The following is a 23,790-nucleotide window of genomic DNA, read 5'->3' as shown; positions in this document are numbered from 1 at the left end:
GCTGTCTCAGTGCGGAGCGGGGGGGGGGGGGGGGGGGGGGGGGAGGAAGACAGCAGCAGAGGAAGCAATAACCTTCCTGTTTCAAGAAGAGAAACAAATCAATCAGTACCTGTATGCAGAGAATTGGAGAACCTGCCCAACATCTGTCTGATGAAAAACTGACATGCTGCAGCAGAATCTGCTTTATATCCAAGCATTGTAGGTGTTCTGCTTTCAGAGAGGTATTCAGAAAGCTATATGAAGTTCTTTATGTGGTAGAAAGGTGTGATATCAGCAGTAGTGCATTCCTACATAAATTTGTAGCAGTACCTTAGCAATAAGTGTAAACAGAGCTTTGTATCTTTCATATTCTTTTGTTAAGCTCTTGTGTCCCAGTTACTGCAAGCAATGTGACACTTTGATATAAGTGGACCTCTAACCAAAATTAGTGTGAGTACACTAAAAATGGTGGTGGTTGTTTCAGCGGGAGTAAATGGTTTAGAGGAAGATCTCAGTATTGTGCTGAAATTGCCCGGCTTGTGGTAGCATGCAGAAACACCCCTTTAACCTTGGGAGCTCTCTGGGAAGTACAACACCCTAGAATGGGGTTGTCCACTAAGTGAATCCCACTGCTTCTGGTGTCTGCTGAGAGGGAGCTGTTTTGTTGTAATTATTTTGATTTTGGCTAGTGGGAATGAAAAGATGAACAAAAATACTGCTAGGTTCTTTCAGAACAGAAAAATTTGGAGGCGCAAACTAGGGGCTCTTAGGTTCCTGCCTTTGACTGTAGGAACCTAACCATAAGTCTCTGAACTGAAGTCTCAGCAACCTTTCTGTAGGGATCTAAACAATATTGTAAGACAGCTGAGTGAATCACTGAGTGCTGATTTCTAGTTCTTACCCTTTACTGGTCAGCCTGATGTCAGCTCTCTAATGAGTAGCAAGACCTGAGTACCCAGAAGTAAGGTGCTCAAGGCTACTCTGAGCCACACAGACTTGTAGCAACACATGCAGTGTCAAACATACTGTCATGAGCAGTGCCTTAGTGGACAATGTCTACTTATCTTGAATGAAAGCCTGATTGATGGCTGCCCAATCTCAACAGAGCAAGGTTTTGCCTAATAGTTTGGGCTAAGTAAATGTATTTGCATTCTTGAAGGTTTTGTGCAACAGGCTGTCGCAATACATTTATTTTTATATTGCTATGAAAATATTGTTATCCAAGGGAATGGAAGAGTTTCAAAAGGCAGGGCAATGTAAGAATTAAACTGTAAGTTTGAAACTATGTATGCAATTCTTGCCCTTTTCAAAAACTTGTTTAAAAATCATGCATAATGAAAAAGAGCCCAGTAGATCTATAATGTGAATAAGCAGACATAATATAAAATATCTTGTACCCATCACATTTGATTGTTTTTGAATCACAAGCAAAGTACATTTGGAAAGAGCCCTTCTGCTTTTTATAATGGACCACTTACCGTTTCTGTCTTCTTCTGCTAATATTCATAGGTAACTGACTTTGATAGCACGTCTTGAGAATTAATGCATTTTATTTTACCTTTGTTTTAGGGGCATGCATATTGAGTTGCAGCCAGATGGTCTAGACAGGTGATAAAAAAGTATGAAATGATACACCAGAGCACTTGTCTCCTGACGCCCTGTCACATTGAACAATTAATGAAATCTGAAATTGTAATAGCTAAAGATATGTACTGCAGCATGATGGACTTTCATATGTCCCTCTGGGATTTAATTGTCTTTTAAATATGACTTCTGCAGAAAATTTTCCTTTTGGTGTCCATTTCTGGACAAATTCCTAGTAAGCTGGTGACAGCGAGCTCGGCAAAGAAAATAATTATTTATTCCGTGTTAGGAATTTCATGTCTCTTATTCTGGAAATTGCCCAGAAAATTAGACTGTTCTTCACTGTGGTTTGTAAGTCACCAAATAATTTCTGCTGACATCCTTGTTGGATGGAATGCTTGCCAACTATTCATTTTGAGATCTTGCAATTCAAAATTTGAACCCTTTGGTGAGACACAGGGTGCGTGTTAAGCTTCTGCCTTTGGGTTTTAGAACATAGCCCTTAGAATCAGATTTCTACCATACAATTGCAAGTTCAGTATTTACTTTCCGAGAACATTCTGTAATCATTCATACTCTCTGTACATTTGCTGGGATGTTTGCAGAAAGCAATGTGCAAAGGGCACAGACATACATACCAAGAACGTCTTTAGAACTCTGAATAAATATTCATCAAATATATGCTGCACTTTTCATTCTGCTCCTTGTGATATTAGATGTTACCAAAGCTAACATCAAAGCATTGGAGGTGTGACAAATCTTCAGAAATAGTGCTGGTATCATGATAGGTAGAGTTGAAAAGTACACAGAGCAGAAAAGGCAGTAGATTTTGTCCGGAAAAACTTTTGTAAAGTAAACACTTGGAATTCTGTTCTCCTGCTTCATGGGTATGAAATCTGACTTGATCCTACTGTAATTGGAGCCCAGGGCTGCCGAGGACAGCTTTCGTAGATCTCTCAATCTCTGGTCAGACCTTACTGCTCACATCCCATCTGATTTGTATTTGAGAAGAGATCACTTTTCACAACAGCTAGCCTATTGTAATGTGATGCTGCAGGGTAACACAGAGGCTGCTGCAAAATATATTGGAATATATTTTTTTCAGACATTAATAAAGCTTTCCAATTTTGATGAATTTGTAGAATGCTTAAATTCACTAATGCAAGAGGGTTATAGGTTAAATCCATGTCTAGTGTAAGATTTATTCACTCAATTACGTTTTTTCCCAAAAGGGTTTCATCACTGTACAAAGTAATGCATGAATGTACCCAGTCTTTTGTTTTAGCTTGAATACACTTTCAGGACTTCTGGATCCCAGCAGCAATAAATTCTAGACCATCTTTTTCCTTGAGTGTTAATCAAGGGGTAGAGGGCTTTCTTTTGTGCAACTGTGAGTACGTAACAACACATGTGCCCCTACACATGCATACACCAATTGGAATTGCATCAATGTTGTCACAACTATTAGTTGTGCTGCAATGACTGCAAATTTACCAGTAATAACAAGAAGAATAATTAACCCCTCCCCTCAACAACAACAAAATTTAAGAAATCTTCTAATGAGGAAGAAAATTTTTGTTGGTGCGTGAGCATGGACATTATTGTCAAGTTAGCCAAATTTGAATTTGGCAATTTCTGTGTATCTACATGTAATCAAGAAGAATGAGTTTTCCTGCTTTTCTAGCTCGACACATGTAGGTGTCGAGTGCTGAAAGGCTACAATGCAGATTTCTATTGTCAGCTGCAACATGTTGCTTGCTTTTGTTTTGTTAAGGTCCTTGATACCTGTGATCAGAAAGAGGAATTTTGCAAATGTTCTTAACTGTCAATCATCCCATTTAAAATTACCCTTCAAAGAAGTCAAACATGATGAGGTTTTTCCATCCTGTTTTCTCTGGTTTTATTCTGTAAAAAATCTTGAACTTAAAAAGTCAACATTATCACTGTTTTGAAGGTGTGATCTGTGGGTCGCTTAACACAAGATGCTGAGTATTTTGTTTCAGCTGAGCAGCGTATGTCATCCTGTGCATGGTGATATCCTACACATGCGAGTAGTCCTCTGCTCCTTTTGAGAGTCTTTCCCTGACATGATTTTTTTTGTGGCTTTGATATGCAGGGTGGCATACTTGAGAAGTCAGAAACATCTTCATAAATGTTTCTCCTTACCTGTTGTTTGTTGGCTTTAGTGAGGTTGCAGTGGCTCGCAGCAGTTATGAGTTTCCTATTGATAATGTTTCCCAGAATATATGGGACATAGGTGTCTGTTCCCACATATGGACTGACTATCTCACATCTGGATTTCCTGGCCTCCTGGGTCAGGTTTCTATCTCCTAGAAGCTTGGTAGTGAGAAAAAGAGAAATACAAGGCAGCTACTGTATTTTCTGGCTCATGTTTTCTGCTTAGCAGCTCTACAGTGAGGATGCAGTGTAGCAGGATTATAGGAAATTATGGTTGTTAATATACTTTTTAGTTACTTTTGATTTCATGATGTTTTCTGCTGCCAGGCGGCAAAAATTGCAAAAAGGAAAGGTTCCTTAATGTACATCCGCTGGGGTGAACAATAGCAGTTTTAATTTGTATCAGAATTAACTGATGGAACACTTCAAACAACATTACTTACTTTCAGTTTATAATTTACTTCTCTATTTTGTTTTGAACAGAATGATCCTCAGACAATATGGGAAGACAATATGCAGCAAGTTAAAAAATATTTCTCTTAGCTTCCTCTCACATATGGAGTGGCTGGTTCCTGAGTTTGATTACTATTTTCTGTTCAATTAGTAAAACAATGGCATTTATATGGAGGTTTTGTGATGCTGTGGGTTTTAAGTTGTTTTAAGTTCCCTCTAAGGTGCTTTCCTTTTATGATTCTAGAAATGCCACTTGTGAGCTCCTTAAAATGCTTTTGTTGTTCCTTATTCCCTAATGTGTCATAGATTGCAACCAGGTTCTGTTTTAAGGCAAGCGAAGAGTATCCCTCAACAGTCATTTATGCTGTGTTGCATCCATCATGTGTAGAACAGTTTCTCCCTCAACTGCCAGGAGCACTGGAAGCACAGTTGTCAGGATTTAAAGTGAACGAAGAGCGACTTGACAGGCAGAAATTATGTTTCCCATATGAGCAAACATCCATTCATAATTTCTGGGAAATCTTGAGGCTGTTTAGGCCTGAACACATGAACGTGGCTCAGTGTGAACAGCGTGCAGCAAGTGCACACTGACACCAAGAATCCTTTGGTTGGCTCAACAAACAAGCAGAAAAGCCTTTCACTCTTGAGTATTTCTGTAACTATGGTCATCAGGACGGTTTCACTAACATTCATGGTACTGTGTTATTTCTAACTCACAGTCCACTGTTTTACCAAAGTATGAGGGTCCTGCCGGTTTCAAGAACTTACGTGCCAAGGATTACTGGCTCTGATCTTTGCATTATTGCTGCTGCCCTTCATACTGATAGGAGGTTTTTGCAGAATGCTTCAGTGTTCTTCCTAGAAAGCAAAATCAGAGGTACACTGCTGAGGTGGGGCATCACACCACATGAAAAACAAACAGCAAATAAATGATGGCCAGCAGCCTTCCAGACTTCATTCTTGTGGCTTTTCACCACAACAAGGGGAAGTACAGACTGCTGTGGAGGATTTGTCTAATTTGCCTGGAATACCTATGCCATGTAAAATAAAATGCTGTTGAAATGCATGAATAGATTTACGTAAGCCCTCTGTATTTTGAAAGCAGATTGGGGTGATTTCAGATTAACATCTTCATCTAAAGCCATTTCCAGACAAAAGCATAGTACTTGAAAAGCAACCCTTGATGAAATAAAGCCTATTTATGTGTGAGTGTTTGCCATAGTCCCTGTCACCATAGTAACTGAGGGCCCAGATTCACAAAATCATCTAATTCCCATTTAAGCACCTGAATGCCTCTGAAGTTCTGGGCCTAAGTGTTTCTCAAGGAAATGTGAACTCACTGTACAGGCCTTTTATGAATTGCAAGAAATTATACCTTCATCTTTTTTTTGGTTTTGTTTTGTTTTTTTCCCTTGAGCAAGAAAGCCCTGGCTACGGGTGTAATGATTTTTTGTAGTCAGGCCATCAGTCATACGGTGGAAATATGTTGAAGAGGTGGATCTAAAAGGTTATGCTGGAAACAGACAGTTTCTGAGCTTCTGGACATGTGGGATCAGAGTACTTCATCACTGCTATGGGTCTGTTTATGTAGCTGACTCCTTTTGATGTGAAAGCATTTTGTCTTTGTCTGTGTCCTTTCACCTTGTGTTTTGCGATTTTTCCAGAGAAACAGGTTAATATTAAAGACTCAGCAATACATATATGATCACTGATATAGCTCTCTTAATTTGCAGCTGATATATTTCAAGATTAGGATCAAGAATTTTTTCAGAGCAAGAATTAGAGTAGGAACTACCAGGTGGATCTCAGCATTGAGAAGATGTCTGCCAAGTGGCGCATCCTATTGAGGAGGCAGGCAGCTATACTCTTCATAGGCTATAGATTCTGGTGTATCCATTGTCTGATAACCATAAATAACTGTGATTTAGTCTAGATGTGTCAGATGTGAGAGCCCTTAAGCTTTAGAAAGAAGATGGTGGAAGAAGATTGCTAGCCATTGTGAGAGTGTTTGGGACCGGCATGCCTTGTCACAACTGCTGTGCTTTGATCTCCAGCAAAGCTCAGGAGAGATCACAGATGTACACAGTTTAAAGGCCAAAGCTGATCTAGAAACAAATTACATTAAAGAAAAGTTAAGCAAAGAATAATCTTTTAAAAAGATTGGTGTGTTATATTTACCAGAAAAAAAGAAAAAAAGAAAAAGTCTACTCTATGAAGTTTGGTTTTGTTGGGTTTTTTAACACCTTGAAGAATATTTGATTACTTATCTGAGGTTACTTAAAAAGTTAAGCACTGTAAAAACTTGAGTGTGTGGAACTGTCAGAACACCTAAGTGTGCTTTTTTTTTTTAATCTCTTTTTTCTGAAAGAGCTTTTAGAAGTTTATACTTGTTATACTGCTGGAAAATAGCCAGCTGACATGCTCCAATTTCCAAGAATCCAAGAAAATAAAGTGAAGTAACTTCTGACCAGTTACCAGCAAATATCCCTAGGGTTGGTAGGCAGGCTTCATACTAGTGATGCTTGCTGGCATTAGCAGAATTAATTAGACACTGCAACACTGAGGAACAAATCTCTCTGGCAGGAGCTCAGAACATGTGGAAAGGTTAGAGATCAGGACTTACTGAGGAAGACTAGAGAAAGGGATGATTGTGCTCCAAAGATACTGAAGCTGAGGTTAAGCTGGATAAGAGTAGCTGTGTACAGTGCATGAGGCATTTAGATACCTTCAGCAGGCAATGGAAGGAATGGGACATGTCCACTGTGAGACATCTCAGCCTGAGGCAGACTTCTAGCTTAGGTCAGATGAGCTGCCTGCTGTAGAGCCTGTGGCTTTTGAGTGTCTCTAAAGGGTCATGTGCTCTGGTGTCCACAGTGTAGATGTCTTAAGGTGATATGAATTTCCATACACACATCCTTTAATTTGTTTGCATAGCCTGTGAATAGGATATTATTCATATAACTGGTAGAAGTGATACCTCTGGCTGGTACTGTGCTGTCTTGAGTGTTCACCATTGAAGTCAATCTTGATGCATTCTTCACAGAATCATTAAGGTTGGAAAAGACCTTTAAGATCATCAAGTCCAACCATCAACCCAACACCACCGTGCCCCCTAAACCATGTCCCGAAGTGCCACATCTACATGTTTTTTGAACACTTCCAGTGATGGTGACTACCACCTCCCTGCACAGCCTGTTCCAGTGCTTCACCACTCTCTCAGTAAAGAAATTTTTCCTAGTATCTAGTCTAAACCTCCTCTGTCGCAACTTGAGGCCATTTCCTCTCGTTCTATCACTAGTTAGCTAGGAGAAGAGACCAACACCCACATCACCACAACCCCCTTTCAGGTAGTTGTAGAGAGCAATAAGGTCTCCCCTTAGCCTCCTCTTCTCCAGACTGAACAACCCCAGTTCCCTCAGCCGCTCCCCATAAGACTTGTGCTCCAGACCCCTCACCAGCTTCGTTGCCCTTCTCTGGACACACTCCAGCACCTCAGCATCCTTCTTGTAGTGGGGGGCCCAAAACTGAACACAGGATTTGAGGTGTGGCCTCACCAGTGCTGAGTACAGGGGCACGATCACTTCCCTACTCCTGCTGGCCACACTATTTCTGATACAGGCCAGGATGCTGTTGGCCTTCTTGACCACCTGGGCATACTGCCGGCTCATGTTCAGCCGGCTGTCGACCAGCACCCCCAGGTCCCTTTCTGCTGGGCAGCTCTCCAGCCACTCCTCCCCAAGCCTGTAGCGTTGCATGGGGCTGTTGTGGCCGAAGTGCAGGACCCTGCACTTGGCCTTATTGAACCTCATACAATTGGCCTCGGCCCATTGGTCCAGCCTGCCCAGATCCCTCTGCAGAGCCTTCCTGCCCTCCAGCAGATCAACACTCCTGCCCAACTTGGTGTCATCTGCAAATTTGCTGAGGGAGCACTCGATCCCCTTATCCAGATCATCGATGAAGATATTGAACAAGACTCACCCCGAAACTGAGCCCTGGGGAACACCGCTTGTGACCTGCCGCCATTCGTTTCTGCTCAGGAGATACCTAAATAAAAAACTTGGGGTCTGTGCTAGGTAAGAGGAGTTTGGAAAGGGAAAATACAGTGACCTTAGTTGTTTGGCGTATCTTAGAAAGAAGATACTGTGATGAAGATATCCCATGCTGAAGTTTGCCCGAGGCAGCAACTGAGGCGATATGCTAGTCCATGTACAAAATCTTCCTATGTTTGGTTTTAATTTTGCTTCCTCATGGTGATTTTGAAGATTTGCTGGAAAAATATTTTGCATTTTAATACATGAATGATTTACAAACTGATTCAGAATCATTTGTAGTTTTCTATTTGGCAATTAGTTTGTGCAAATATAGTTTGGAATGGTTTGTTCATGAGCTGTTTGCTGTTTATGGCTAGTCCTCCTTAAATGGTTGCCTAAAATATGGGTTATTTTTGTCATTTCCTTCCTGGTTGACTTGAATAGCAGATGGTGAATTTTCATTTGAAGAACCTATGGTATAAATTTGCAGAGTCATTTGTGTCCTAATTAATGAAAATCCTGGGATTCACGAGTGTTTTTACAAATCTTTGGCAGTTGTTCAAGCACCAGAGTAAACAGATCTGGCTGATAGTACTCACAAAAAATATCCACAAAGTGGTTTTAAAATCATGTAGCTATTGATCTTCCCTCCCTACACAGAAAAACAACTATTTAATTTCAAAGGAAACGATTACCTGGGGGTTTCTGCCACATCTAGAAAGTTATAGGGGTTACAGGCTTCTGTCAGCGAGGAGTTACATTTGGGTGTTAGAACGAACTGTACCAACAGGTAGCCTGCAGTGTTGGATTTCACGGTTTTCATGATTCCTTCCCACTGTTTTGCTCTTCTGGTTATATGTGGTGCCATAATACCACCCTAAATTTTATTTTGCTCTGTCAGTATGCCTGGTGTCACACTGAACACCTTCTCTATGTGCACCTTTGTAATAAGGGCCAACGCCTTTTGCTCAGGGTGTGTTGCTTCTCATAGGCTTTGTTCATCAAAGCATCTTTTCCTGCAGGGAGACATTTTGTAGCCATTAAAGAGCTCCTGCTCTTCTAAAGATGCGGTGCGAGGGGGAACTCCAGGCATTCTGCTGTGCTGCCTGCTTTGCAGAATTGGAGAGGGGATTTATTTGGTGAAGACCAACTATGACCTTTTGTAAGTAAACGGGTATTTCCATAGCGTGTCTCCAGTGAACCAGGCAGCGCCCAGGAGAGTAAATGTAACAGATTATAATGCTTCAATTCAGGTGGCTGAGCATGAATACCTGAAGAAAGTAATGCTTTCAAACAGAAAGGGAGGATTTTTCCATCACCTGCCTATGCCCAGTGGAGGTTTTCAGGTGCATTCCAGCTAATCATTTATTTCATATGTTCAGGAAGGTAATTTCAGTGTTGCTGTAAGCAGCGATTCTGTACATGGGTAAGATCCTAATCACTCTCGTGCAAGCAGAAATGGGAAGAAGCTGAGTTCAGAATGAGTGCCTTTTGAGTAAAATGGTCAGAAAATAAGTTTATGTGGATATAACCGGTGAGGACAAATAGAGCAGTGTGTGCCTATTTCACAGTTAGCACGTGCTCGGAAAGGTTTAAAATTGTGCGTTGTCAGTATGAAAGGGGAAACTGAAGCAGAAAAGGGGACCAAGCAAACTTTGAGAGAGAACTATAATGGATTATTTATCCCAGTGCTCTTCCTTATGCAGGAAGACATTTAATCCAAGGACAAATCCTTTAATTTGATGGACCTCTGCTGGGTTAGCCGCACAGGTTGCTGAGGTGATAATGGCATAGATTTCTGTTAAAAACATTGCTTTAAGACAAAAAACCCAAATCTTTACAAGAGCTTTTTTCATTAAATTAAAGTTTTGCTGGAGGAAGACAGACTTGGTAAATTTTTTTCCTGCTTAAATACATTTGTTACTTAAAAATATTCATAGATTTCAGTTTGCTTTTGTTTGGATTGGGAATTGGCAATGAGAATATAACTCAGTGCTGTGACATACTGGATCGAATAGACCTCATCTTTACAAAATAAGTTATAAGATATTCCCTACTCAGAAGGCTTGTCTTTTTAGTTCATAAAACCCAGAGCATTCCCTTATGGATATAGCTGTAACTAGTTAAGCTAAGATGTCACTTCCAGCAGTGAGAGAAGTTAAGGAAAATTTGGGCTGTATGATAAGCAGTGTTGGCTTCAGTGAGGATACCCACATCTGCTGTTCCTTTTTTCTTCATTTCCTTTTTTTTCTAGAGAGAAAAACATGTACAGAAGAACTACTGCAGCACGTTAAGTTAAGCCTAAAAGCAGGGTGCAGGTCCTGCTGTCTGTAACAACCACAGCGGTTTATAAGACCTTAGGATCCCTCACTAAAGTTGATGGGAGTTTTTCAACTGACTGCTTTGATAGCTGGAGCTGACCTTTAATTAATAAATGAGGAAGGTTAAAATGCTTTTACCCAGAAATGTACATGCAGCCTTGTACGTGCTTCTCCCTTGCACCTGTGTACGGAAAGGATTAAAACACCAGTTATGAAAAGTGTTACCCTCTAACACTAAATGACTCAGAATTTTTTTTTAATTGCCATTCATACAAAACCTATTCCTTAAACAACAGTTTATTACATCTTTTCAGAATTTCTGCGGAGCAGAAAACACTGTGATGAAATTCCTGAGGCTCAGGCTAATCATCTCTCAATACAAGCCCAAACTGGATTTGTGCTCCTGGGTAGAATGACAATGGAAAAATTTTAAAATAAGAAATAATTTCTATATCTAAATGTGCAGCTGAAAAGGAGCCTTTATAAAGTGCTATGTAAACTTGTACTGTGAGTAGATAACTATGCTTCCATCCTCAAATATGAATCTCTTGCTACAATGGCAATACTTAAACTTTTAAAAGGGGTCTTTTTTAGCTAGATCATCTACTGGCTAAAAAATCATTGTACTGACTCATATTGAATACAAACATAAACCATGAAAATCACAAACTCCTTGGCCATATTTTGATCTTGCCAACTAGAAATTGAAATGTTTGTACCAACTGAAATGAAAGTGTAGAAGGACCCAAACCTAGCAATACAAGTTGCTGTTCAGTTTTTGACACATGTTTGCAAAATGGTAAATTTGAAGAGAGTGGAGAAACTGATATAAAGCATATTTTAGAAGTATTTAAAGCCTAGAAGCATGGAAGAAAAGCCATATGAATCAACTGAGTTTTGGAAGGCTGTAATGGAAATGGTATAGTATGGACATCTGTACCTTTGTGGGAATGCTGCTACTGATCTGCTGCTCACAAACATAGAGCTGGTGGTGAGGAGGAACGTGGGTTTTTTTGCATGTAGTAGTAAAACCCAGGCAGCAACTTTGGAGGGCATCCCTTTCATCTAACTTCAGGTGATTCTGTGTACCTAAGGTAGCTGAACAAGTCAGTAGCCTTTACTTTCTGCAGAGCTGTCAGTGGGCAATGTGGAGTGTCTAGTTCTAATTGAGCTATTAATTCATGCTGTTGGATTAGATAAGTTAGATGATATGACTACTCCCTCAAAATATATGACCTGCTTGTAGATAACTTTAAATATAAAGCCCATTATTAATTATGTGTGTATTAAATGTAGAAAATAAGGTAGCAAGCTTGGTTGAAAATGAATGGACTTTCCCTACCAGTGTTTACTGTAGAGTAAGTAGTAAGGCATTTTGGCTCAGCTGCAGTCACAAAGGTAACAAAACTCTTACAGCAAGTTTTTAAAAGGATTAAACACCAGCTAACAGTGAGGTCTCAGAATACTGGTGTGAACAGGGAAGTGTGGTTGAGTGAGGGCGTTTTCAGTGGCTTCTCCCTGGACTGGCTTCTTGGTCATGTGTTCTTAACCGCCTTGTGTTGTGATCTGTGTGCTCTTAGGGAGGTGAGAGGAGGGAGAGAAGGAGTGGCAGATCATGGTGGGTCTTTGAGGTACTGCAAAGATGGAGCATGCAGCTTCCTCCCCCACTTGCCAGCCTGAAAGCAAGGTACTGGGTCAAGTTTCTCAGCCTTTCTGCCACCTTTCCCGTGATGGCACAGCTGTATCAGTATGTTTAATGAAACAAATATCCTCTTAGTCATGTCTTCCAAAGAGTCTTTTGAAAAGTGGAAATGTGTAATACTGTAAAATACCACTGCTGTTTCCAGCTGTGAGCTATAGTAGATCAAGCTATCGGTTTTCTACTGCAAGTCTTTAGTCCTGCTGCCAACAACGACCTTATATATGGCTATAAATCTTCCAAGAGTCTAATAAAGGTGAACTGCATTTCACTGTAATGGGGTATGTCTTACATGAAGACTGAGAACATTAGGAATTCTGTGTGTAATAGCCAGTGCTTCCCAATATTCATGTCAAAACAGAGGATGTAGTACTGTGGGCTGCAGAAGTCATTCAGACATATTGCAGTTTTCTATCCCTAAGTACTCTGATTTTATCATACCAGTGCTTCTGTAGTTCAGGAGCTTGTGGTATTCATTTTGTAAACCTTATTCTGAGGTGCTCACAGCTCTTTTGCTCTGCGCATCAGGAGTCGTTCTGAGAAGGAAATTCCCTTAACTCAGTTGATACTGCTTTATTTATTTAATTTCCTTTTTTAACAGAGAAATACTTCAGCCAAAATGTAAGTCTGACATTGAAAATTCTATGTCTTTTGCAAGTACTGGAAGCATAGCAATTTTATGAGGCATTTAGAGACCCAAAATGCAAATAGGTACCTAATGAAATTCACAAAGGAACCTATTTCCTAGTGAAGTCAATTAGGAATGTAACTTGGTTGTTTCTCTAGCTTTAGGAACTTAAATACCTTTTAAAAAATGGTTCTAATTCATCTGGGCACTTTTGAAAATTTTACCCTAAAGCTTCATTTTTTCATGTGAAAGTCAGTTTCTGGTACTGAACTGAATAGATAAATGCATCAGTGTTACGTCATGGATTTTATTTCAGAACTGTTCAGCTGTTTCTGAATTTGAATGATTTAAAACTAAGCATAGTTAAAATACTACTGATGTGATGAGCTTTGTCTCTCTCATTTGTGAATTAAACATAGATCTGTCACTATTTGTGGGCCTAAACAACCCACAATGATATTTATTGTTTTCTGAAGTTGTGAAAATGTTTAAAAAAAGTACTCACTGGCTCTGATATTCATGGTTGGAAAACAGCATCCCGGTATTAAATCCCTATCCACCATTCCTGCATCCCAGCTATTGTTATTTTACAGTGTCTTTTGGTCAAATTAAGTGCTGCAGTAAGCGAGTAAAATTCCTCTGTAGAACTGCAGGTTGTTACTCCTGAGCAAAATCTGGCATTTCGCCTAGCTCTGTCTCACCTCCCACGCAGCCTGTGTGGCACAAAGAGGCTGACTGGGGAGGAAAGCATGGAAAGCATAGAAAGAAGAGGAGCAGCCTGACAAGTCTTCAGCATGCTTTTTGTTGCTGCTTGTCAGCTTGCTCTTAGGAAGAGGTGTTATGTATTAAGAATTTGCTCCTGTCACCTAGCTTTTTAACTCAAAAGGTATTCTGTGTGTCCACATACCTGTGAATACATAACTGGTCCTAGTGCTCACAGAGGTAAAAACATAGAAAGATTGATACTTTGGTGTTGTCGATTTTTTTATTGGAATTGCACAACCTTTTTATAACTTGTGTTTATATCAGTGTAATGATTCCAGGATCTATCCAATATGACTGTATGTCATACAAACACAAACCACATACAAAATTATGCCCATAGCCACAAAGACATAGCCTCCTTACCAACCCACTTTCTGCAGTTCCTTTCCCCTAGAAACAAGAGTCTAATGCCGCGCTCTCTCTGAAGAAGTTCGGATTCTTGCTTGCCCTGCTTTCCACCTTTTCTATATCTAGGTGAATGCAAGGAAGGGAGAATAAAGGCAGAATGATGTCAGGACTGAAATTCAGGGCATGGCTCTGAGTGGTAACCCTACAGCTAGCTTAATTTCAACAGTGGCTGCTGGCTGGGTTGAGGGTTTCAAGTTTCTTCAGTCAGGTATCCTATAAGACACACACGCGTGCTTCAAGTTGTAATGCAGGTGGTGGTGGGAAAGGCTGTACAGCTCCCTGCAGGGATGTGATTCAGTGACCAGTCATGGTCATCACAGTGATGAATGAGGCAGGCTGTCAGTTCAATACTCAATACAAAAAACTTCCGTGATTGTCCCTGACTTCATCCCTAACATGGTTTCTAAAGTCTAATGGAGAAGTTTGGTTCCCCTGAACGCAGTCTTTAAAAATGATGTCCAGAGATGTGAATGCTTGCAGCAGCTATCCCCTGGCAGATCTATTTCAGAAAGATCCTTATGAATTCTTTCAAATGGTTTCTCAGAACATTTAAAGCTTAAACATAAGACCTGCTGATGTCCTTCATAAAAGCTGACATTCTTTCTTCATTTCCAGACATAAAATACCTACCAATTGATCAGATTTCAAAAATTTAAGTTCTGAAGAAACTCAAGTCTCATTTGGGCCTATGAATCCATTTGTGGCATTCTGTACTTCCCAGTACAATAAGACTTTCCTTCAACTGAGAAAAGTATTAATAGCATCAATTCAATGGGCCTTTGCAGGATGTTTTTTAGTCCTAATCATCAAAGTCATTGAAATTGTTTCTTTTCCAATGTTTAATCTTTGATTGCTGTACCTCATGCACCCAGCTCTACCACCCTTTGCCTGTAGCAATTGTGTTTCAGAATGGACACATAAATCTTTAAGGCATTTCTTTCTGCTGTCCTATGGTTCGGAAAATTTTAGTTTGAATTTGTCATGTAACCTTTTGTACAACTTAACATATAAATGCAACTGTGTCTTCAGTTTCTGCCTGTTCTGGTAAGGGAACCTCCTGTTACATAAAACATGCAAACTTCTAATGATACACATTGGGAATCATAGTTCATAGACTCTCCAAATGCTGATCCGTACCTTGGAATTACACAAATCAGAGTGCCAGCTGCTTGGAGACCACTGGTATGTTATGTTGCTCACAGAAATGCTCTGCAGCAGGGAAGATGCACTGAGAAACCCTGTTACATCTTCCTTTCCTTGAAAACCAGACAGCATTGCTGAGCATCAACATTTATGCTCTGGTTCAATTTTGTTTGCTCTGCTGCATGCACTGAAGCTGGTGTCTCTTGGGAGGTTGTTACAATTCCTGTTAATATTAGTAGGAATTTTATAGAATCATAGAATAGTTTGGGTTGGAAGAGACCTTTAAAGGTCATCTAGTCCAACCCTGCTGCAATGAGCAGGGACATCTTCAACTAGATCAGGTTGCTCAGAGCCCTGTCCAACCTGACCTTGAAGGTTTCCAGGGATGGGGCAGCTACCACCTCTCTGGGCAACCTGTGCCAGTGTCTCACCACCCTCATTGTGAACAAAATTCTTCTTTATATCTAGTCTAAATCTACCCCCTTTAGTTTAAAACCATTACCCCTTATCCTATTGCAACAGGCCCTGCTAAAATGTCTGTCCCCATCTTTCCTATAGGCCCCCTTTAAGTACTGGCAGACTGTTCAGCCTTCTCTTCTCCAGGCTGAACAACCCCAACTCTCTCAGCCTGACCTCAGGGGAGAGGTGCTCCATCCCTCTGATCATTTTGGTGTCCCTCCTCTGGAGCCACTCCAACAGGTCCATGTCTTTCCTGTGCTGAGGGCTCCAGAGCTGGACGCAGGACTCCAGGTATGGTCTCCCCAGAGCAGAGGGGCAGAATCACCTCCCTCGACCTGCTGCACACACTTCTTTGGATGCAGCCCAGGATAGGATTGGCCTTATGGGCTACGAGTGCACATTGCCGGCTCATGTCCAGCTTTTCATCCACCAGTCCCCTCAAGTCCTTCTCGGCAGGGCTGCTCTCAAACCCTTCGTCCCCCAGCCTGGATTGATACCCGGGTTTGCCCTGACCCAGGTGCAGGACCCTGCGCTTGGCCTTGTTGAACCTCATGAGGTTCACACGGGCCCATTCCTCAAGCTTGTCCAGCTCCCTCTGGATGGCATCCTGTCCCTCAGGCGTGTCAACTGCACCACTCAGCTTGGTGTCATCTGCAAACTTGTTGAGGGTACAGTCAATCCCACTGTCTATGTCATTGATGAATATGTTTTATAAGAGTTAATTCAGAGAAAGTTCATCAAGTGAAAAACGTAAGAAAGGTGACTGAATTGAAGCTGTTCCTCAGCCTCTGAAGGACACTGCAAAACGGTAACAGGTGGACAAGCTAGTGTATGTACTAAAATGTGCATTAAATGGTGTTCACAAAAGGTAGTTTAGAGTCAACAAGGTGCTGTCCAGGCATCAATGAGTGTATTGTTTAGATGTGTCTCAAGAGACCGGCTTGCTTAAGTTTCCTTAGTCTGGCTCATGGGAAGATATTAGGTTGCTTCTGGCTTAGGCTATCTTTGCAGACTACAGAGATTACAGCCGTATGTGCATAAGGCACATGGAAAGCACATGTTGCTTCTCGCTGTCTTCTCTTTCTGTTGTTAATAATATAAGCAAGGAGCAAAGCTGTATGCTAAGGTTTCCCTATTGAATCTTAAGGGTCTTGTGACCCTTAATTGGGATGCCCAATATTTAAGTAGATTGGTTTTTAAACTGAAAGATATTCTATCTGCTCCAAATACTTTGTAAACTAAAAACCCTAATAGTTTGCAAATAAAACTGGGGTCTCTCAGGGACAGCGTAATTTTAATCATATGCAGGCTTGATTCTGATCCCCCTGAGGGACCAGACTGGACACTCTATTCAGAGCTAGGCAGAACTGGCTTCCATCCTCAAAAAACACAATCACGTTCACTGCAGCATTGGAAAGAGTCTCTTGTGGGCAAAATGATTCAGGTTACACTTGTTGAAGTTTATTGTGCTATTTGGCAAAATCTGATTACTTCTATTCATGTCAGGTGTCAGACTAGAAGAATTTATGCTGAGAAAAAAAAAATATATCACACAGCAATAAAATAGAAAAATCAGAAAATAACTGGATCTTTTTTTTAATTTTTCAGAATATTGCAACACTTTCACACTACTGCTGAAGATTATACCATCATTTTCACATCTGGATGCACAGCTGCACTTAAACTGGTAGCAGAAGTGTTCCCTTGGATACCTGAAGGCACAAAGCAACCCAGCAGTCGATTTTGTTACCTAACTGATAGCCACACATCTGTGGTGGGTATGAGGGGGATAACCGCCTCAATGAATGTCTTGTCTGTTCCAATAAAACCAAAGGAAATCTTTTTATCAGAAAAGAACAAGTTACCAACTGAAGAACAAAACTGCACGACACCTCATCTTTTCTCTTATCCAGCTCAGAGCAATTTTTCTGGTACCAAATATCCCCTTTCATGGATACAGGACATAAAATCAGGAAAACTCCACCCCATCAAAATACCAGGGAAGTGGTTTGTTCTACTAGATGCAGCTTCATATGTGAGCAGTTCTCCATTAGACTTGGGAGTTCACCAAGCTGATTTTATCCCCATCTCATTCTATAAAATCTTCGGATTCCCAACTGGTTTAGGGGCATTATTGGTAAACAACCGGATTGCCCCCCTCTTGAGGAAAACCTATTTTGGAGGTGGAACTGCAGCTGCCTACCTTGCAGGAGAGGACTTTTATTACCCAAGGAAATCTATAGCAGAAAGGTAAGGCTCTGTTTAACAAAACAGGGTTTTTTGCTGATACTGTTTCTGTCAGACAAATGTCTTAGGTTTGGTGCATGCACTGGGCTGTGACACCTGTGCTTCTTTATGCAGTTGGATAGGTATTTCACATCTAACTGTTCTCTTCTGAGTATTCTTTTTTCCTATCTAAAAAACATAATCTGAAATATCTACCGTCCTTCCCTGATCTAGTTTGTCACAACTGGTAAAAATATAAGGCTTCATTCAGTGACATAAAGGTCAGTCCATGCATTTTTTAATTTATATTTAAGGTATGTCAGTGGAACCCGGATATGTTTTTGAAGCTCTGCAACTGGAGCAGCCAGGCCAAGGCTTGTCATGCAGTATAATGACCCTCAATGAAATTGGAAAGTAAGGTCCATATATTTCACTGGAAAGGTAGCATGCTTTACTTTCAAGAGAAGCTTTATCAGAATAACACATGCAGTAAGATAAATTACCTAGGACAAATATTTGTAGCACTCGTATTCCCTGACTGAGGTTCTGCAGAAACTGTGAAGTTCACCAACAGAAAATACAGGACATCTAAAGGAGGTCAAACATACACACATAAGGAAATGCAGGGCAATGGATAAGCTTCCGCAATCCCTTAACGTATTGAAATGTTATTCTTAGTGATGCTTGGTCTCTCTGCCTCTCTCCCTCACGCCAGCAACAGCTTACAGAAAAGCAGTAAGGAGTTTTCATTCCTGTGTCACATCCAATACATCTGCGCAAAGGAAATGCTTGAGATCAATGTTTAATATTAAATTTTAGTCCTTGGGAGAGGCTAGAGGTGAAAAGGGGAAATGGTAAAAAAAGCCATTCATGCCTTGCATTTGTTTATGGATGTGTATTCAGCAGCACAATGTCCTGCATCTCCCACGATGTAAATGTCTGACCTGTCACTGTACATGTAGTAATGCATAATGATGCTTCATGTGTGTGCACCTCTTCTAGATGTGTGTGCTCTGAGTGCTGCTGTAGGGTTTTGGTTCTGGACTGGTAAATGTAGAGGCTGGCCACATTAGCCTGGTGCTTTTGCTGTACGAGGCCGTGCATTATCTCTGAAGTGGAAATTAGTATGGTGAACATCCAGTTAATCTTTTAATTTAGTAAGTAAAAACAACAGGGAAACATTGGCGTTCTGACCTCTGTTTCTGTTTTTTCAAACCAAAAAGGCTTTGAAGTGCAGCACTCACTGCAAGTCAAGGTGAAAGGGCATAAAAATCATGGTATCCTAGTGTGCTTTTGCATCACCTGCAAGCCAAGGAGAAAACCTGCTTTAATTTGACCTGGGCAGGCTCTAATTTCTGAGTGGTTTTTCTAGAGGTAATTGACACATGAGTCCTGAGATAGCGGATAAAAATTTCTGAAATGCGTTTTAGATCTCAATTCTGCTTTTATCCTTTTTTTAATTAAGAGGGGAAAGGTATGTGGGAACCTTAAGGGGAGCTCTATATCTGGTCTCTTTTTCAGGATTTTTCAGAGGTTGACTAATTATAAGTCTTTCAGGTATTTGAGGGTTGTGCTGCTGTCAAGGGCTTTTTTTACCGGATCAGAGGGAGGGTAAAACTTTAAACTTTTTCTACTACAGTTATAAACAAAAGAATTTGTCCAATTTGACTTCTCAGTCAGGGTGGGTACAGAGTGTCTAATCTTGGATTGAAGGAACTGAACTCAAATAATCGAATCTGACAGCTGGATACCCAGGCATGTGATACTATTTCTCGTCATACACCGAAGTGTCACACAGACAGTCTGAGTCATTGTACGTAGGTAAATATTTACATTTGTCCTCATGTAATCCTTTGGATATTATTTGAAAACCTAATATTTAAAAGTTCATGTTTAGAGCATTATTGATGCTGTCCGTAATCCCTAGTGAACTCTGGAGACGTAAAGTCCTACCTGGAGAGGCTTGAAGATTTCAAAGATAGGTCAGGAATGAGGATAATCACATTCTTGAAAAAATAGAAACAGCAGCACTGGAATTTTCAATCAATGTCCTCCAAGCTATTTCATTAAAAGTCTGTTTTTTTTCTTTCAGATGTTATGGGGTTTTGCTTTGTTATATTTTAAAGTGTTTTCCTGATAATAAAATACCGAGGTAAAGCAGCTAGGAACAGAACTACTACACTTCAAATGAAATGCCAGGCCACCATGGCCAAAGCGAATACGATTACCTTATCTGTGGGCCATGTTTCCATTTCTTTGCTAGTGACTGAAACACTTGGGCCATTATTTCTCATATAAACAGCAACTCTAGCCAGGCTTTATCCCTGCCAAATTGCAGTAAGGAGACTCCATCCTTGGAGGTATCCAAGCTCATCTGGAGAAGGCCAGGAGGCCCTGAGCAACTGGCTCCAGCTGGATCTGCTTTGGGCAGGAGGTTGGACTGGAGATCCCCAGGGGTCTTTTCCAGCCTCTGTGATTCTGTGATTGATTCTGTACACCTCTACTGAGCTCATCTACATTCTCTCTTTAGGCATGTCTTTGTGATTTCAAAAGGTTGATTTCTTAAAATTGTTTTTTTAAAAAAGATCGTTTACAGTGCTGGATTGACATTAGGAATGAATACACTGAAACATGTCATTTCATGTGGTAATTCATAAAGATATATGAAGTCTAACAAAAACTATTGGAAAAGTGGATTAGACTATGTGCATCTGAATACCGTTAGCACAAGGTATTCCCTGTCCACATATAATCAAAGTGCAGTGTACTAAGGAAATGACTGTTTCTGAGTCCAGGAGAAACTTGAGTCGCAATTTGTAATGAAGTTGTTTATTCATCTTTCCTTCCCAGGACTGTCAAAATGTTTACCTTTCGTCTTAATGGATACAGCTTTTGCTAGTGTTTCTTGTACTTTATTTTATTGTTCTTGCTATATAAATTATTCTATCGCAGACTCTTTTACATTCCTTTAATACCCTTAAATCACTTCCACATTTTCCTATTTCATGGCTGTAACCAGTCTTTCTATCTCAACTTTTAAAATCATGTTTATTGTATTTTCATCCTTGTATCAAACAGCTTGACAAATTATTATTATCATTCACAAATCTAGCCTCATTTCCCTTTTTTTCTTCACAGCATGAGATAATAAAATAATATGATTATGTATAGCAAGAATTCAGCGATAAAATATTCATCATCTGCCCTATTTTTCTTTTGTATCTGGGAGTGCTATTCAGAATCTGATCATCCTGGAATTTATGACTAAGGGAAAAGAAGCTGTTGTGTTATCTGTAAATTGGATATCTGCATCTTAGTCTACCAGTGTGAAATATCTAGTGCATTAACTGTTGTGTATTTTTCATTTCCAAATGCATTTTCAAAAGCTTTGGAAGTCCAGATGGCATGACTTTGTCCCTGACAAGTTTTAGTGGCTCTTGCCTCTCATGCTTGAATGATTTGACAGCCCCAAAGCAGCACCCATGCTTTTTTAGTCTATGATGCATTGTCCTTAACCAATAATTCTTTATTTTTGATGCTGTAGCTTTTTATTTTTGAGGTGACTCAGTGACTGACATAACTGACCTGCAGATAAAAGGTTAGATCCCTTAATTAGGGCCCACCCATGTACTATAGTGGAGAATAGGGATCACTGGGACAACTCTGTGCATGCCTATGCAGGTATGTGTACAGTGACATGGTTTGGATCCTCAATTACATGCTGAGTTTGTACATGCTTAGGGGAAGGGAATGAAGGAGAGGAGAACGGGGGCAGAAAGGTAGGGATGAGAGCTATCACTAGGATCCCAAGAGCTGGAGACAAAATCATGAGGCTGGGTGGTGAATATGGAGCAGCTCAAGAATCCCTTGGCAAAAAGCTGGTTTTCTACCTGAGGATGTCTCTTTAGAATTGTTACATGTTTCTGTCAGCATAGAAAGAAAAAATAGAGTGACAGGTGCTGGTTTATTCCACAGAAACTCTTCATAGTGCTGAGAAATCACTTAAGGACTGGACTGCATGTAGAAGAGCACAATACTTAATGCACATGCTCACCTTGTAGTCTAGCGTATGCCCATTGACTCCACACTCCAGGGCTCTGTCCATCTGCGCATGATTATTTTAATGTGGTTAAGGGCGCTTAAATATCACTCTGTTGACTAGTACTTCTTGTACTTGACTAGTACTTGACTAGTTCAAAGCATTTTGTTATGCTGCTTCCACATTTTTGTGGAATGTTTAGGGATCTCCAAACAGGGCCACTTAGGAGTGAATTTCCAAATCCATAAAATTCCTGAACAAACATCCTTTCAAACAGCAGTGATGACACTTAGGAAGTGACAGGGGTCTTCATCTAGTTTCTAATGGGCAGTGGCACCATGAGGCTGCCTTCTGTACCTGACAGACCTGTTGCAGCCACTGACAGGGACTTGTAAGCCTCAACAGGAAACAAGAGTGTGAGCAAGTTTCTTCCTCATCCTCACACCCCAGTGCCACCCCGTCCTTCAGAGATGAAAGGCTGGAGGCCACTGAGCAGAACTGTATAGGACTCACACAGCTGCTCTCCCTGTCTGAAAGGCAGATGAAGTTCTTTCATTTGTATATGTATGCATACTCTTACAGTAAGGATTTGGTGGAAATGTTAATAGCATGCAGCTGACAGAACTTAATTCTGACAACTCTTACAACTGTTTTTGAAAACAAGAGCTCTGGAGAAATGAATGAAAATGGGATTTTTTGCTTTCTGAGTAATTATAAGAAGGTTCAAATAACCTGTTACTCTGTCCCTTCTCTGCTGAAGTGTAAATATATGCTGGAAATCTTCACGCAGTCTGTCTTGTTACCTCTCAGGACATCCAAGGTGGCAGTTGACATTTTCTGTGTTTTTCTGACAGCCATCACTGGAGCCGGCCAGCTTCTTCAATATTTGATGCAAAGGAAAGCTTTGCTCCCACCATTAAGGAGGCATTCATATATCATTTTGCATATCCCTCTAGGGTGATTTTTTTTTTCAATACTGAAGTTGTTTCATTGCCCAAAAACTCAACATAGAATAAACTGAAAATTGTAAATCAGTGAGCCAAATGGAATTCTGTGAGGATCACTTTTGATCTTGATTCACCACAGGATTCACCTTGAATTACTGAGTCTTGGATAAACTGAAAGCAGTGCCTCTGATAAATGCTTGTAGAGTTCAACCAAACACTTAAAAACAGGTTTGTGAACTTGGATTAGTAGGCAATCACCCAAAGAGAAACAACAACGTAGGTAAAACTTTGGAGAAGCAATTCAGTTGTCAGTGATGGCTTCCTTTAGTCAGTCAGCTCCACCTCTATTCTTTTGTACAACTGTTGGATGTCCTTATTTATATTCTTAACCTCTTGCCTCGAAAACTCTCACAAATTTTGAAGACAACCTTTATTCTTTAACTTTTGTTTGAGCAGCTGGTGATGCATTTCTTTTTAGCTACACAGCTGGAGAGGATTGGTGGTTAGGGTCTTTCAGGTTATACAAAACTCCATTTCAGTGCTTCCCACAGAGGTTCAGACAGACACTTCGCAGTGTACCAAGTCAGCTGTAACTATGAGGCTCTTCCAGCAGAGATTGCGGAAAAAAAGGAATCACCTTCTGCTCTACTCATGAAGTACCTGCTCTCATGTTTTATAGAGTCCAGAGCCACAGAAGGTACTCTCCTGAGCTCTTCACTATGTCCCAGGGAGAAATAAGATTTGCATTGTGTTTTCATCCTCAGTGTTTCTTATTACAAAGTTGGGAAATCCCAATCTGAAGTGGGTCACATATAGGGCTTAGAGCTGTAAATGCTAGGAATGAGCCAAAAAGATAGGCATCATCGTGGTTACTGTCTAAATGTTTGGGTCTATTACAGCATGTAGTTACAGTGTACAGATTGCCAAACT

General features: G+C 40.5%; 1 protein-coding gene across 1 annotated transcript in view; it reads left to right on the top strand.

Moving 5' to 3' along the window:
- The window catches only part of LOC104617391 (molybdenum cofactor sulfurase-like), a gene marked incomplete at its 3' end in the record, with an annotated part of 104,114 nt that overhangs the window by 48,226 nt on the left and 32,098 nt on the right, over positions 1–23,790 (top strand). The window contains exon 6 of the mRNA XM_010282703.1: positions 17,257–17,898. Coding sequence (XP_010281005.1) covers positions 17,257–17,898 — 642 coding nt within the window. The remainder of the gene's footprint in view (positions 1–17,256; positions 17,899–23,790) is intronic.

This window comes from Phaethon lepturus, unplaced genomic scaffold (genome assembly GCF_000687285.1).
Source record: "Phaethon lepturus isolate BGI_N335 unplaced genomic scaffold, ASM68728v1 scaffold2112, whole genome shotgun sequence".
NCBI classification, from domain to species: domain Eukaryota; kingdom Metazoa; phylum Chordata; class Aves; order Phaethontiformes; family Phaethontidae; genus Phaethon; species Phaethon lepturus.
The sequence above is the reverse complement of the archived record's forward strand: the minus strand, read 5'-3'. Positions and strand labels throughout refer to the sequence as shown.